Source organism: Hyla sarda, chromosome 1, assembly GCF_029499605.1.
Source record: "Hyla sarda isolate aHylSar1 chromosome 1, aHylSar1.hap1, whole genome shotgun sequence".
Lineage (NCBI taxonomy): Eukaryota > Metazoa > Chordata > Amphibia > Anura > Hylidae > Hyla > Hyla sarda.
In genome coordinates this window covers 571640429-571658358 of record NC_079189.1, presented here as the reverse complement: position 1 = coordinate 571658358, position 17930 = coordinate 571640429, and the positions used below count along the sequence as shown (strand labels likewise).

At 41.0% G+C, this 17930-nt stretch overlaps 1 protein-coding gene across 6 annotated transcripts in view; it reads left to right on the top strand.

Moving 5' to 3' along the window:
- The window catches only part of ZBTB7C (zinc finger and BTB domain containing 7C), a 281395-nt gene that overhangs the window by 243979 nt on the left and 19486 nt on the right, over nucleotides 1-17930 (top strand). The window contains exon 1 of one of the 6 annotated variants that reach the window (XM_056543732.1): nucleotides 7457-7576. The exons of the other annotated variants lie outside the window; for them this stretch is intronic. Within the exon in view, the coding sequence (XP_056399707.1) occupies nucleotides 7509-7576 (68 nt within the window). The 5' untranslated portion in view covers nucleotides 7457-7508. Of the gene's footprint in view, nucleotides 1-7456; nucleotides 7577-17930 lie in introns of those variants that run through there. 6 annotated transcript variants of the gene reach the window in all.

Below are 17930 nucleotides of genomic sequence, written 5' to 3'. Positions count from 1 at the left end.
CTCGGACAAAGCCATGATTGTAAAATTTTTGAATGAAATATATTAGAAAGGTTAATGTTTTGCCAAGATGTACAACATATAATTTTTTTTTTGTATCTGACAGTGCCCATTTAAAAGCCCCATGACTTGACATTTTAAGTTTGCAAGGCATCTATACCTCACCCCAGTCTAACCATACACACTCATTAGCAACAGAAAAGTTTGCATGCAGCAAATAGGTAAAAGTGTAAAGTTGAAGCTTCTGGGATGGAGGAATAGCTAGTAGGCTGCTAGTAGGGCAGAGTAGTAGTAGTAGGATGCTAGTGGAGGAGTAGTAGTAGAGTACTAGTAGGGCAGAGTAGTGGTAGTAGGGTACTAGTAGGGTGGAGTATTAGTAGTAGGGTGCTCGTGGAGTGTAGAAGTAGTAGTAGAGTGCTAGTAGGGCAGAGTAGTGGTAGTAGGGTACTAGTAGGGTGGAGTATTAGTAGTAGGGTGCTCGTGGAGTGTAGAAGTAGTAGTAGAGTGCTAGATAGGGATAGGCATAAGGCTATCCTTCATATAAGATAGGGCCAGGAGCTTTTCATAATATTCAAAATATTGGGAAGACTAGATGGGCCAAATGGTTCTTATCTACTGACACATTAATTCTATGTTTCTATAAATGACCCCTGGTGGGCAGGTGATCTGTTCCAGCATTTGGATTGGTGCATAGGAACTTTAGGATACACCCCTGGGGAACAAGAAGAAGGTGAAGTCAATGTAGCAAGGTGGCTCTGAGAAGGATAACTGGTTAATACCAATGCTGCAGAAAAATGAGAAAACAATACTGCATTGACCGTGTAGCTAGTTCTGCAGACGTGTAAAGCCGAGCTGACATGTTATATAAGAGGGGTAGGGGGAGTGTATTGTACACATTTGGACATGATCCAGTTTGTCTATTGCTTGCTGCAGCTTTTCATACAAAGCTATTATAGAGATCTACATAGCAGATTAGTTCTGGTAAAATAAACCTGACCGAACAAGCCTGTGTATCGGGTGATGCAATACGGATCATCAGGTGTTAGGTTTGGTTAATTGTTCTCTTAGGTTTTGCAAAAAGGGGCGTGAAAAAAATGTGGGCACCATTATAATAGCTTCTGGGTTACCAGCACCAAGATAAATCTCTACTCTGTGTGACATCTGTGCTTGTATGATATGAAACCATTTTCCAATGGGTTATAGAAATTATCAACCAATATTGAAAGGGTTATCATTATTAGGCAACAAAGTCCCAGCCAGCATTTCTGAGAGTCCCATCTTAGGATAGGTTCACATTATCGCTTTGCTCTGCCCCGTTCTGGGTCCCTTTTGGCCCTTTTTTTTTTTTTTTTTGCCGAACGGTCCAAAAACAGGTCGGAGCACAAGTGACCATATGGAGGAACCGTGTGATGTCATCATGTCCATATGGAGGAACCGTGTGATGTCATCATGTCCATATGGAGGAACTGTGTGATGTTATCATGTCCATATGGAGGAACTGTGTGATGTCATCATGTCCATATGGAGGAACTGTGTGATGTCATCATGTCCATATGGAGGAACTGTGTGATGTCATCATGTCCATATGGAGGAACTGTGTGATGTCATCATGTCCATATGGAGGAACTGTGTGATGTCATCATGTCCATATGAAGGAACTGTGTGATGTCATCATGTCCATATGAAGGAACTGTGTGATGTCATCATGTCCATATGGAGGAACTGTGTGATGTCATCATGTCCATATGGAGGAACTGTGTGATGTCATCATGTCCATATGGAGGAACTGTGTGATGTCATCATGTCCATATGGAGGAAGTGTGTGATGTCATCATGTCCATATGGAGGAACTGTGTGATGTCATCATGTCCATATAGAGGAAGTGTGTGATGTCATCATGTCCATATGGAGGAAGTGTGTGATGTCATCAGGTCCATATGGAGGAACTGTGTGATGTCATCATGTCCATATGAAGGAACTGTGTGATGTCATCATGTCCATATGGAGAAACTGTGTGATGTCATCATGTCCATATGGAGGAAGTGTGTGATGTCATCATGTCCATATGGAGGAACTGTGTGATGTCATCATGTCCATATAGAGGAACTGTGTGATGTCATCATGTCCATATGGAGGAAGTGTGTGATGTCATCAGGTCCATATGGAGGAACTGTGTGATGTCATCATGTCCATATGAAGGAACTGTGTGATGTCCTCATGTCCATATGGAGGAACTGTGTGATGTCATCAGGTCCATATGGAGGAACTGTGTGATGTCATCAGGTCCATATGGAGGAACTGTGTGATGTCATCATGTCTATATAGAAGAACTGTGTGATGTCATCATGTCCATATGGGGGAACTGTGTGATGTCATCATGTCCATATGGAGGAACTATGTTATGTCATCATGTCTATATGGAGGAACTGTGTGATGTCATCATGTATATATGGAGGAGCTGTGTGATGTCATCATGTCTATATGGAGGATCTGTGTGATGTCATCATGTCTATATGGAGGAGCTGTGTGATGTCATCATGTCCATATGGAAGAACTGTGTGATGTCATCATGTCCATATGGAGGAACTGTGTGATGTCATCATGTCTATATGGAGGAGCTGTGTGATGTCATCATGTCCATATGGAAGAACTGTGTGATGTCATCATGTCCATATGGAGGAACTGTGTGATGTCATCATGTCCATATGGAGTGAAATCTCTAAGGAACGTGTCCAGCACCTTGTAGGAAGTATAATGGGGATCCGACCCGTTGCTAGCAACGTGTACCTAATAAAGTGGCCATTGATTGTACATGAGTTAATTTTGAAAGCCAATAGTTTTCTAAGTGTTAAATCTCTATGACCCTGACATTGTGGTTTCAGCAGTCACTGAGCGCCAAAGGTCGCTACTCCGCCATGTATTGGATTTTTCGCCATGGTACGATTCTCTTACGGCTAATGAGATAAGCCGCTAGAATGTAACCTGTCACTGACATCTGACTCTTATGTGCTTTTAGCTCTGGTGCTAATGAAAGAAAATGACACTGAGGTCCTGTTATTATCAGACTAGAACGCGACGCTTCATCTGCAGTACCATAGTCAAACCTATGGCTCCCTGGTGGTGATCTCAGCTCTCTTGTCTCTTCTTTTATTTTCAGGGAATAATTCCCATTTGTCTCCTGTAAATAAAGCTTCAGATATTGTATAATAAAATGCTGTAGAGCAGTGGTCTCCAAACTGTGGACCTCCAGATGTTGCAAAACTTCAACTCCCAGCATGCCCAGACAGCTAACGGCTGTCTGGGCATGCTGGGAGTTGTAGTTTTGCAACATCTGGAGGTCCACAGTTTGGAGACCACCGCTCTACAACTTTCAAATTAAATATCTGTTTAGATTTCTCCCCATCAAGTTCTCTGCTTCCTGTCAGTGAATGGCAACATTCCTGTACTGACCTAATATGTTAAAAAAATAAAAAAATGAAATCAACTGGTGCCAGAAAGTTAAACAGATTTGTAAATCACTTCTATTAAAAATCTTAATCCTTCCAGTACTTTTTAGGGGCTGTATACTAAAGAGAAATCCAAAAAAGAAATGCATTTCCTCTGATGTCATGACCACAGTGCTCTCTGCTGACCTCTGCTGTCCATTTTAGGAACTGTCCAGAGCAGCATATGTTTGCTATGGGGATTTTCTCCTGCTCTGGACAGTTCCTAAAATGGACAGCAGAGGTCAGCAGAGAGCACTGTGGTCATGACATCAGAGGAAATGCATTTCTTTTTTGGATTTCTCTTTAGTATACAGCCCCTAAAAATTACTGGAAGGATTAAGTTTTTTTTCAATAGAAGTGATTTACAAATCTGTTTAACTTCCTGGCACCAGTTGATTTAAAAAAAAAAAATGTTTTTCCCACGGGAGTAACCCTTTAAGGGTTTTCTGAAGTTATATCAAGACTAAACCTTCCTGTCAGTTAAACTATGTAGACTGATACTTTTTTTTTTACCAGTACTGATAGAATTGCCATACGTCACAAAACCTTACAAAGGATTGTATAGATGAAATACGATTGCAGCAAATCCTCAGCTGTAAGAATTGTTAAAGCGTACCTCTCATCAAAAAAACTTTTGATATATTATAGATTAATGTATGCAGAATAACTTCACAATTGCATGTTATTAAAAAATATGCTTCTTTCTATTTAATTTTCCACTTTGAAGAAATGACCACTAGGGGTCTCCCTACCAGTCCTGGCAGCAAGCATTTCAGACTCATGCTGGAGTCCTAAACACTATGAGCTGCCAGTCTGCTTTGTTCACAAAGGAGAACACTCAGAGCTGCCAGCCTGCTTTGTTCACAGCCTGTTTGGCTGTGAACAAAGCAGGCTGGCAGCTCTGAGTGTTTAGGACTCCAGCATGAGTCAGAAATGCTTGCTGACAGGACTGATCGAGAAAAATACAATAGAAAGAAGCATATTTTTCATTAACATGCTATTGGAAAGTTATTCAACATTCAGTAATCTAAAATATATCAAAAGTTTATTTGATAAGAGGTACCCTTTAAGTTTTTTTTTATTTCTATCACAGTAAGGCTATGTTCACATGGGGGAAATGTCCGCATGTAAAATCTCTTTGCGGGCATTCCTTTGACAGCGGTTCGCCGGCAGAACATGCTGCCGCTAGGACAGCTCATAGACGGTAATGCATTTCCGTATGGAGTTCGTAGAAAGAATAGACAGGTCTATTCTTGCTGCGGACACCAAAATTAGAATTTCCATGCCAGATATCTCCAGTGCGGAAATCTTGGTATGTGAACAGCTCAGCTGCTGCGAATCTCTCTGTGTGGAATTCCAATTAGGATCAGTTCCTATACTGCAGAAGTTTCTTTATTCTTGGGACAGTGGAGTCCTACAATGATCAGTAAAGCTGAATGTAGATACAGTGATTATTGTTGATGATCTTAAAGGGGTACTCCAGTGGAAAACTTTTTTTTTTAATCAACTGGTGCCAGAAAGTTAAACAGATTTGTAAATTACTTTATTAAAAAAATATATTAATCCTTCCAGTACTTATCAGCTGCTGAAGTTGAGTTATTTTCTGCCTGACCACAGTGCTCTCTGCTGACACCTCTGTCTGTCTCGGGAACTCTCCAGAGCAGGAGAGGTTTGCTATGGGAATTTGCTCCTACTCCGGACAGTTCCTGAGACAGACAGACAGGTGTCAGCAGAGAGCACTGTTGTCAGATGGAAAAGAACAACTCAACTTCAGCAGCTGATAAGTACTGGTAGGATTAATATTTTTTAATAGAAGTAATTTACAAATCTGTTTAACTTTCTGGAGTCAGTTGATATGACAAAAATACTACAGGAAATTCTTTTCTTTTTGGAACACAGTGCTCTCTGCTGACATCTCTGTCCATTTTAGGAACTGTCCAGAGCAGCACATGTTTTCTATGGGGATTTCCTCCTACTCTGGTCAGTTCTTAAAATTGACAGAGGTGTCAGCAGAGAGCACTGTGTTCATGATGTCAGCAGAGAGCTCTGAGTTCCAAAAAGAAAAGAATTTCCTCTGTAGTATTCAGCAGATAATAAGTACTGGAAGGATTTTTAAAGAAGTAATTTACAAATCTGTGCTTGCCAGAGGTAGCCTGACTGCCATTAGGAACTGAGAAGAGATCCTCAGACCCCTTGTGAGACCATATGCCGGTGCGGTTGGCCCTGGGTTCCTCCTAATGCAAGACAATGCTAGACTTCATGTGGCTGGAGTGTGTCAGCAGTTCCTGCAAGAGGAAGGCATTGATGCTATGGACTCGCTCGCCCGTTCCCCAGATCTGAATCCGATTGGGCACATCTGGGAGATCATGTCTCGCTCTATCCACCAATGCCACATTGCACCACAGACTGTTGAGGAGCATGCCCCGGCATTGTAGGGAGGTCGTACGGGCACGTTTGAGCCTCATTTTGACTTGTTTTAAGGACATTGTTTGATTTTGAGTGTGACTCCATATCCAGACCTCCATGGGTTGATAAATTTGATTTCCAATGATAATTTTTGTGTGATTTTGTTGTCAGCACATTCAACTATGTAAAGACGAAAGTATTTCATACAATTAGTTCATTCATTCAGATCTAGAATGTGTTATCTTAGTGTTCTCTTTATTTTTTTGAGCAGTGTATAATACTGCTCCCTATGTACATGAAAATAACTACTATAGTATTGCCCCCTATGTAGAACAATATAACTACTATAAAACTGCTCCCTATATACAAGAATATAGCTACTATAATACCGCTCCCTATGTACAACAATATAACTACTATAAAACTGCTCCCTATATACAAGAATATAACTACTATAATACTGCCCCCTATGTACAACAATATAACTACTATAAAACTGCTCCCTATATACAAGAATATAGCTACTATAATACTGCTCCCTATGTACAAGAATATAACTACTATAATACTGCCTCCTATATACAAGAACATAACTACCATAATACTGCCCCCTATGTACAATAATATAACAACTATAATACTGCCCCTATATACAACAATATAACTACTATAATACTGCTCCTATATACAAGAATATAACTACTATAATACTGCTCCTATATACAAGAATATAACCACTATAATACTGCTCCTATGTACAAGAATATAACTACTATAATACTGCTCCTATGTACAAGAATATAACTACTATAATACTGCTCCTATGTACAAGAATATAACTACTATAATACTGCTCCTATATACAAGATTATAACTACTATATTACTGCCTCCTATGTACAAGAATATAACTACTTTAATACTGCTCCTATGTACAAGAATATAACTACTATAATACTGCTCCTATGTACAAGAATATAACTACTATAATACTGCTCCTATGTACAAGAATATAACTACTATAATACTGCTTCTATGTACAAGAATATAACTACTATAATACTGCTCCTATATACAAGATTATAACTACTATAATACGGTCTCCTATATACAAGAATATAACTACTATAATACTGCCTCCTATATACAAGAATATAACTGCTATAATACTGCCTCCTGTGGACAAGAATATAACTACTATTCTTTAAATTACAGTTCACGTCCAGAGTGCTGTAGCAACCAGGCAAGGGTTAAATAAAAGTGGGCATAGCACAGAACCAGCCGTGTTTTTGTAGCAGAGATATTAGCAGGGAAAGCTGGTGCTGGGCGGTGTGATTATTGGCTCGGGTGTGGCTATTAGGCAGGTTTACAATCACACTCTTGGCCCAGATTCCATGTTCTGAATGAAGACACAAGGGTTGGTCTTTACCTTCTGATCTGACGTGCTGATGTTGTTGGGTGGGGGGGACAAGTAGGGTTGTTTAGTAGGTGGTGTGACCAGAGTGCGAGCCAAAATCTCAGGCTTGTCTGGAGCACAGTCTAACCCTAAGGGACTGGGTGTCTCATCACTTCTCTATATTGGATTACTGTACGTAGCTCTGACTGCAGAGGCTCCGACCCAATGATTGCAAACTGCGCCAATCTGCTCAGATGGGGTCATACCGCCGGCACCACCACACAAACACCAAGGTACCGTATGCTTATGTGCACCTCCGGAAATCATAGAGCAAATTATGGACACAAAACTGGGGGTGTACAGGCAGAAAGAGGGGGTGAGGTCTTATCAGTTGGCTGTTTGGGGTGGCATTAGTTGTTTCATGTAATATAAGTTTTCGAGAAAGTTCTATAGCAGTGGTCAATTTACAGATGTTGCAAAACTTTGACTCGTAGTCGGGAGTCATAGTCTTGCCACATCTGGAGGTCCACAGTTTTAAGACCACTTTTCCATAATAAGCTGCTAACAGCCAAATAAGTCAAGCATAGAGTTTGGGCTTGCTGGGTGGCTTCACAGTTTGGAGACCAATGTCCGATAGACAACATACTGTGATATCATGAAGAGTACGCAATGACAATCTCGCCTCTGCTACATACATTCATCTCTAACAAGTTTGGGGTGGCATTGGTTGTGTCATGTAATCAAAGTTTTCGAAATAGCTTTATAGCAGTGGTCTTCAAACTGTGGACCTCCAGATGTTGCAAAACTACAACTCCCAGCATACCCGGACAGCCGTTGGCTGTCCGGGTATGCTGGGAGTTGTAGTTTTGCAACATCTGGAGGTCCACAGTTTGAAGACCACTGTCTATAATAAGCTTCCTATTGAGCCCAACATGGAGTTTGGGCTTGTTGGGATGTCCTTAGTTTGGAGACCACTTTCCTATAGACAACATACTGTGATATCATGAAGAGTGCGCAATGACAACCTCACCTCTGCTACATGTACTCATCTCTAACAAGAGAAGAATAACCTATTTCCCGTAACTGCTTTCTGCCTGGTGGTTTGTTTGCAGATTATCCACCTCATATCTACAGGTCAATCATGTGTTTTATGTTTTTTTTTTTTGTTTGTTTTTATGTTTTATTGTAAAGGAGAAGCTCCACCAACACTTCTTATTCTCTTATTCATTTAAATAAATAGAACTGCAGTAACTGTCCATTTGAGGGAAAACTTTGGGGGTGATTAATCAGCTTTTGGAAAAATGTTTACAAAAATTCAAGCTTTTTTAGGATAGTTGTCTGGTGTCATACATTGATAAGTCTGGTGTCATACATTGATAAGTCTGGTGTCATACGTTGATACATTTTGGTTAAATATTGTAAATTTTTGGTTCATTCCTTGATTCCTAAATAGATAAAACAATACAGTGGGGGGAAAAAGTACATTTTGTATTACAAGGCTCTACAAATAAACTACCTATATACCTAGCACCCGGGGCTCACACTAAATCTTGCTGTCACCGCAACATTGATGACGTTTTTTTTTTCAACCATCATATGATAGGAAGTCATGTTACAGACAGGACTGTCAGCCTGTGGTCAGTGATTGGCAACTGCAATCACGTGGTATGGAGCAAATTGTCATCAATTTGGGATCATGACAAGACTTGTGTACTGACAGCCTGGAACTGCGCCAAATTTAAATAGAGTTGATGTTTCCATATTTCAAACTTTAAAGTGTACCTGTTGCTTTAAAAAAAAAATGACATGACATAGACCAGTGATTCAGACCCCAACCTATCTCTAGAATGAGCGGGGAGAGAAGTGTGAAGCTGTGCGCTTCCCTTCCTGCTCTCTATGGGCTGAGCTAGTCCCATATACTTGCATTACAAGACCATCCTGTGGTGAGAGCTCGAAGAGAGCGTGCTTAGTAAGCTCTTCTTCCAACTCTAAGAAGATAAGCCGCACTGTGTGTGTATGGGAGGAGCAGCACTATTTCTGGCCATTATATAAGTTGTGTATATCTGCAGGCTTCATCTATAATCTGCAGTTCTCCCAGAGCTGGTGGGCAGAGCTCCCTGCTTTCCCCTCCATAGACTTGTATTGCTTGTCTTGCAAACACAGGACAAAGCTGACCTGATTTTCAGAGAAGACTATTTGAGAAGCTGAGAGGGGAGAGCAAAAGCTTGACAACAGGAGAAAGAAGCATTTTTGGCTAATGAGATATATTACAAAGTTTCTTATATTCGCTTGTACTATTGTTCTATGTGAAGTTGGTTCAAATGACGCAGTGCCTGTTTAAGTTTTTGTTTACATAATAATAATATTAGTATTATTAGTAGTATTAATAGTAGTACAGTATTATTATTATTATATATTTAAGGGTATTTGCTTTTTCCCCCAATACATCTTGATCTGTTAAGATAAAAAAAAAATATTTTTAATTTTTGGGGGGTGGGATCTGTCATCAGGTATTTTTTTCTGTTGTCTTTTTCCTTAGGATGAACAGCGGAAGTCTAGCAACTCCTTTCTTTCCATAGACACAAAAGACAGACTTGTACAAACTAAATGTCAGGGGACTAATGGTCATTAACTGCCCCATAAAATACATGGGCAACTATAATGTTACAGAAATGAGTCCTGAAGGTCTCAAATCATGATAATAGGTCACAGAAGGTGATGGAGAGAGTCAAAGCTCCTGGGTCCTAGTGCAAAATTTTTACCAGGGTTGCAGATTAAATCCCACATTGTCCTCTTGTCTGTTGTCCACCTGAAGGTGTGAATACCTATTATAGGTGCCCATCTGGATTTTGTCTTAAATGTGGCATTTTGTACTTTATAATGTGTCCAAAATTTCCTCCTTCAGTTTTCAGTTCCTCATTCTCCTCCATTATCAATGCTTAGACTTCCAGTTCCCAAACAAAACGTCTTCATAATGTCCTCTATAGGTAAACCGGTAATGGCACCGAATAGGTTAATTGATGACCCCAAGATCCACTTGCCGCTGCCTGTCTCAGTCTCTCTGCCGCCTCCTCCACCTCCTCCTCTCCTTCTTCTTGGCAGCGTTTGGGCATTTAATATCTTTACTGTTGTACTTGCTTTGCCCTCTAGTGACAGAGCAGACAACAATAAACAACCGCCCTTCCAACCCCCCCCCCCCCCCCCCAAAAAAAAAAAAAATGATTACATGCTGGTTGCTTCAAGAATAAGGAATAACAGGAAACATAGAAATAGTAACTTTCCAAAAAACACACACACAAAAGCTAAGCTTAAAAAAGAAAAAGTAAAATTTGTGTTGCACAGTTTATAACTCATTGATACAATGTAACAAGAAAGAACTCCAGGAAAAATAACAAGGTTTACATTGCTTCTTGTTAAAAAGGTTCCTCCTATGACAGCGGTCTCTAAACTGTGGACCTCCAAATGTTGCAAAACTACAACTCCTAGCATGCTGGGAGTTGTAGTTTGTCAACATTTGGAAATCCATAGTTTGAAGACCACTGTCCTATAATAAGCTGCCAACAGCTAATGCTTTCCGGGCATGCTGGGAGATGTAGTTATGCTACATCTGGACATCCACAGTAAGACCACTGTCCTATCATCAGCTGCCAAGCTACAAACAGCCAACGGCTGTCCAGGCATGCTGGGAGTTGTAGTTTTGCAACATCCAGAGGTCCACAATTTTAAGACCACAGTCCTATTATAAACTGCCATTCTGCTGTGGTGACCCACGGTGTATGGCAGGACCACGGGGTGTAGCGGTGTAGGTGGAGGGGCAAGATGGTATTAAACCCCAGGGGCAAGGTGTTGTTAATCCTAATGTTCGTGATGCCAGAGTGGTTTTTGGGTACCGGTACCACACGAACGGTATCTCCGCTATTCCAATGGCTAGGTAGTGAAAGGAGAGTCCACAATCAGTTATGGTTTAATGGAGGCTTTACTGAGTTTAGATAGATGGTATTATCCCAGCTAGGCCAGATTCCCAGAGAGGTGGCCAGGAACACACTAGATTGGACTTGACTATGGGTAATGACAGCAGACATAGACTTTTGACTTACTGGAATGACTGTAGATTTGAGGCCTTCCAGGTGCTGGTCACTAGCACTGAGATCTCTGGTGTTTGCTGGTCTAAGCAGGGAGCAAAAGTGCTAAGTGAGAGAATTGTAATGGCCGCCCCTTATATAGAGGGGGGCTGAGCCAAAGCCCATTGGTCAAGCTGTGGGTCATAGGTTAAGCTGGTGCCCTATGGGTAACATGTGACAGCATAAACATAACATGACATCTCATGGGTCCTTTAGCCAACTGCTGGAGTCCTCCAAAGGTCCTTTATACGGACTATACATTAGGAAACTGACTATCCATAAAACAAAATAGATAACAGTACAGTAACAGCAGGGGAGACACTGCAGGAGAGCCCCCATGTCACTGAGGGACTCAACTAACAGGGCCTAAGGGTAGTATAGAACCATGTTCAGTACTGGGACATTACACTGCCATCAACCAACGGCAGGCTGGGCATGCTGGGAGTTGTAGTTTTTCAACATCTGTAGGTCCACAGTTAAATACTACTGTCTTATCATAAGCTGCCAAGCTGCCAAAAGGTGTACCGGCATGCTGGGAGTTGTAGTTCTGCAACCTCTGGTGGTCTACAGTTTGAAGACCTCTGTCTTTTCATAAGCTGTCAACATCCAATGGCTGTGTAGGCATGCTGGGAGTTGTAATTTTGCAACATCTGGAGGTCCACAATTTGAAGAGTGTAAACTCTATGGTGGACATATTGGATATCACCCAGAACTGCAAGAAACACAGTGAAAAGTTAACAGATGATTGCTTTGCCCGCAAGGGTTAATGTTCCTTTTAGTGGCAGAATTGAGGATAATGTTGAGAATAAGAAACATTCCGGAATCCCTGTGAATGCTCTGCAGCGCCTGCCATTAAGATCACCGGCCCTTACATTGCCCTGCGCTTCGATTTTTCACGTGGTAGAGGAAGAAGACGTTCACAGGTCGATATTTAATTGAGAAATAGAAGAGGATCCTGTTTATTCAGTATATACAGAAGACATTAATTGGCAGTGTGCGCTGCCTGCAGCCATTGTCCTGGTTAACCTTGATATATTGTAGATCAATACGGCAATAAAAAAAATATAGCCATCTCTCCTGGAATACTAGAGAAAAAGAGTGCTCAAAGAAAGTAATTGTTTTCTTAATCTGAGGCCGTGTCAGGCTCCGGGGAGACATCGGTTTGGAGTCGCAGACACATGATACTCAGGCTCATCACACTCCTACTGCCAAACAGGAATAGAAAAAAGAAGGAAGAATGTTTCTCTTAGCCGTAAATATTAGGCTTCTTATATCAGGATGGATACATTGTATCAGATAAGCATAGCAGATAGATACAGTGTATCAGATCATAATTATAATAATAATAATAATAATAGCAGATGGATACAGTGTATCAGATACTACTACTACTACTACTACTACTAATAATAATAATAATAATTATAGCAGATAGATACAGTGTATCAGATCATAATTATAATAATAATAATAATAGCAGATGGATACAGTGTATCAGATCATAATAATAATAATAAATAATAATAGCAGATGGATACAGTGTATCAGATACTACTACTACTACTACTACTACTAATAATAATAATAATAATTATAGCAGATAGATACAGTGTATCAGATCATAATAATAATAATAAATAATAATAGCAGATGGATACAGTGTATCAGATACTACTACTAATAATAATAATAATAATAGCAGATGGATACAGTGTAGCAGATAATAAAGCAGAGGGATACAGTGTAACAGATAATAATAGCAGATGGATACAGTGTAGCAGATAAGCATATCAGATAGATACAGTGTATCAGATAATTATAATAATAGCCGATAGATACATTGTATCAGATAAGCATAGCTCTCAACCTGTTGCAAAACTATAACTCCCATCATGCATTCAGCAGTCAGGGCATGATTGGAGTTGTATTTCTGCAACAGCTCAACAACTCTCTCTCTCTACATTACACACATTACATATTTTACATTACATATATGTGGTGTCCCGGTACCGTATTGCATACTGTACCTTGTATGGTGGTCCCCAAAGTCAGAGTTACTACGTTCAGGTAGGGTCCCCCAGGTGGGACAGCCCATAGTCGCCTTTTCTTTCTAGTCTTGTAAAGTCTAAATGTATATATTTAATATAATGTATATTAGTATGCTTACCTTGTTAGCGTCGCAGGACCTTCGGTCATGTGACTATGTTAATTGCTCTATGGTATGTTGGAGGACCTTTGGAGGTCCTTTGGTCACATGTTTACTCATTACCCTTTTTACAGAAGATTGACAGTTGTTATGGACCAGTGAGCTTAAGTCCAGCCCCTGCCCATATAAGGGAGCTGTAGCCAATGATCGCTCTCTTGGATTTCTGCTCTCGTATATGCCGGACTATTAGGACAGATCTGCGCAACCTACAAAGACAAGCTAGGCCAGAAGCCTGCCGGCCTCAGCCTGAAACTAAACCGTGAGTTAAAATCTCAATCCCTGCTAAAGCTAGCATGATCACTGGACCGAATCTAACCCCTAAATCCAGTGGATCAGCGCAAAAATTACCTTCCTAAGCTCAATAGACTCACGAGGTCCCAACCACTTGTCAAATTCTAATAGACTTTGTTATATGGACTGTTCCTGTTCATTATTGCATAAAATCTTCAGTAAAAGCTATGACAAGTTTCTGCAAATCTCCGGTTGTAGACAATCAATTATTTCCTATCTCCCTATCGCTCTTGGGAAGGGTGGTGGAAGGACAAGCATACAGAGAGTAGCCCGCACCCTGGCATCACGAATAGAAAGGGTTATGCGAGCATCCTTTATTCACCGCACAGCTACACCCCATATACCCTACAACCCCAGGCTATCACACATATATGTGTGTGTGTGTGTGTGTGTGTTTCAGCATCGCTTCCAAATGGCTGGAGTTATTTTGATCAAACTTGGTGCACATGTTACTTATATGTCAACTAAAAATATAGTACAGTTAAATCAACCCTAACCTACCCCTTATGTAGATTAGGGTGTGTTTTTTTTACCCCTCTTGAGTCCCATGATAGTCTTGACTTCCGTTACATTTCCTGATCACGTTACTCTGGGGCTCCATAGATTACCCGGAACTTTTTAACATCCTGCAGGCAGGTGCAGAGAAGGGTTAATGTAGAGGATAGGATATGAGGTGGGGATATGAAGATAAGATATGAGGTCAGGATATAAGGACAGTATATGGGGGACGAGATATGAGGTCGGGATATGAAGTTGGGGACATGAGGACAGGACATGATAACGGGATATAAGGACGAGAGCATCATTGTTGGTTTTCCCCTGCGACAAGGTTTAAAGGAGTACTCCGCTGCTCAGCGTTTGGAACACACTGTTCCGAACACTGGAGCTGGGAGCTTGTGACATCATAGTCACGCCCCCCCCCCTCATGACATCACGTCACGTCCCGCCCCCTCAATGCAAGTCTATGGGAGGGGGATGATGGCTGTCACGCCCTCCTCCCATAGACTTGCATTGAGGGGGTGGGGCGTGACATCATGAAGGGGCAGGGCTATGATGTCACAAGCTCCCGTAGCCGGCTCCACCCTTCGGAAGTTTGTTCCAAACACTGAGCAGCAGAGTACCCCTTTAAGTAGGAAGACCAGGCAATGCTAAATACTCAGCCAGTGGTTTGATAAAGGTGGCGGCAGCCCAGCATTCCCTGCCTTTAGTGGCATCTCTATGTCTGCCTCTATATCTGCGGTTGAGTCTTCTTCCCTAGAAAGGCTCTTTTCACACTACCATCAGTAGTTTCATCAGATTTGGGCTCAGTGTGCTGCACTATTCTTCCTTTCAAATCCTTGAACACCACAATGAAATCCAACAGACCCCATTGGGGTTCGTCAGGCACAGGCAGCAGTGCCATCATGGTTTCTATTTTAATGGAAGTCATGCAGACGATGTGAACAAAGTCTATGACAGGCTCCGGTGGGAAAATCTATGTGCAAAATACTTTGAGAGTAGAAAATGGCAAGTGTTGGTCATACTTTATGGATAGTCCAACTAACTCTACAATGTCGTCTATGATATCAGTTGCCTGTTACGTGATCCTAACCGAGTCCTAGCCAAGTTTCAGTGATGTTATGACATCTCCGGCTGCCATGTTGCCAACTGCAATCTGATCATCTTCTGTGCCAAGTATACAGGGCAGTGTCTGGTGCAGCTCAACTTTTTACATAAATTATCATAGATGGGACAAATTACAATATAACATTGCAAGACTAATTCATTGGCATTGCAAGGTCTGAGCCCCCTGGGTACAGGGGCAATATAGCTGTCAATACGAACATGCTTGTCACGCCTTTGGCTGTTCTACCATAGAACACAATATTCTTAATAATAAGGCGTCACAATCCCAGTGGACTGAGTCATAACATGTAGGGGTCTGGATACTAAGAATCAGTCCGTCCTTGAGTCACTCTGCCCATGCCATGGAGTTTACATTACAGGGTCAATGAGTCAACTGCAAAATCTGAACATATTCCACTGCTGGATATCATATGATCATACTTGAGCCCAGAACAAAGAGCAAAAGACTTGCTAGAGTTCATTAAACGGCTTCTTTAATAATTTAAAAACACTAAAAATCTGCCTAAAAATTCTGATATATATATACATATATATATATATATATATATATATATCTGCGTTGCACGCACAGAATTTTTATATATATATATATATATATATATATATATATGATTTTGCTGTTGGTGTAGTGGTGCAAATCCAATAACAAAATGCATCATCATAAGATTACATATTCTAGAAATCTGGTTTTTATCAGAGACATCTTTTAATTGTTAATATTTTTTTATTACAATCCACATAATGAAAATAAAAGAATTAAGTTTTCACCTTGGCCACTAGGGAGGAGGCAAAAAGCTGACATTTCCCACTTTCTGCAGCTCATTTGTCAGTTTTGGTGTATAGACTGGGACAGGATGAACAGAGTAATTTCATTATTTTTAGAGGGTATATAAGGTAAACGGGCACTGTCATTTGAAAAAACTTTTGACATGTCTTAGCAACATGTCAAAAGATTTGATTGGCGGGCCGGATCATGAGAACGAGACAGGAGAAGTTTGTGCTCAGTGCGTTCTCTCCCGTGTTACATGATCAAGATGGTCTCATAATGTCTATAAAAGTCTATGGAGCGTATCTTGATCATGTGATACAGAGCAGGGAGAGGAGAATGCAGCAGGGTGGACTTCCCCCGGCTTGTTCTTCTGATCAAAACCTTTGACATGTTGTCAGGACAAGTCAAAAGTTTTTCCAATTGCCAGTGACATTTTGACTTACACACCCTCTAATAACAACAAAATTACTCTGGTCATTCTGCTACAGTCTACACACAAGAGCTGACAAATGAGCGGCAGAGAGGATAAGTCTCATGTATAAAAACATATAAGTTTTAGATCGCGGGGGGGTCGAGTGCTGGGGCTCCTCAACGATCTCCTGTACGAAGCCCTTGTGCTGTAGCACAGGAGCGCGTCACAACCCCCACCCGAAGCGGAGGCCGCCACGCCCCCTCCATTAACCTCTTAAGGACGCCTGCGCCCGGTAGAAAACGCGGGGTCGCGCCGTGACCCTGCGTCATACCTGGTCGGTCCCGGCGCCTAATGACAGCCGGGACCCTGGGATAATAGCGTTCGGCACCGATTGTCGCGCTATTAACCCTTTAGATGCATAGTTCAAAGTTGATCACCGCATCTAAAATGAAAGTAAAAGCTTCCCGGCAGCTCAGTCGGGCTGATCGGGACCATCGCGGTGAAATCGTGATGTCCCGATCAGCTAGAACGCAAGCGGAGGTCCCCTCACTTGCCTCCGTCGCGTCCGATCGGCAATTGATTGCTCCAAGCCGGAGATTCAGGCATGAGCAATGGACCGCCGATTACACTGATCTTTGTTGTGTCAATGCACGGTAATGATCTGTGTAGGAGATCGGTATGTGCAGTGAAATAGCCACCAGGGGGGGGCTATAACACTCAAAAAAAAAAAAAAGTGTAAAAAAAAAAAAGTTAATAAAGATCATTTAACACCTTCCCTAATAAAAGAAGAATCACCCCCCCCCCCCCTTTTCCCATTTAAAAAAATAAAACTGTGTAAATAAAAATAAACATATGTAGTATCGCCGCGTGTGGAAATTTTCGAACGATAAAAATATCTAATTAATTAAACTGCTCGGTCATTGGCGTATGGGCAAAAAAATTCCAAAGTCCAAAATAGCGTATTTTGGTCACTTTTTATATAATCAAAAAAATGAATAAAAAGCTATAAAAAAGTCCGATCATTATAAAAATTGTACCGATAAAATCTTCAGATCACGGCGCAAAACATTAGCCCTCATACTGGCCCATACGCAGAAAAATTTAAAAGTTATAGGGGTCAGAAAATGACAATTTTATACGTATACATTTTCCTGCATGTAGTTATGATTTGTTTTTAGAAGTAGTACAAAATCAAACCTATATAAGTAGGGTGTTACGCCGA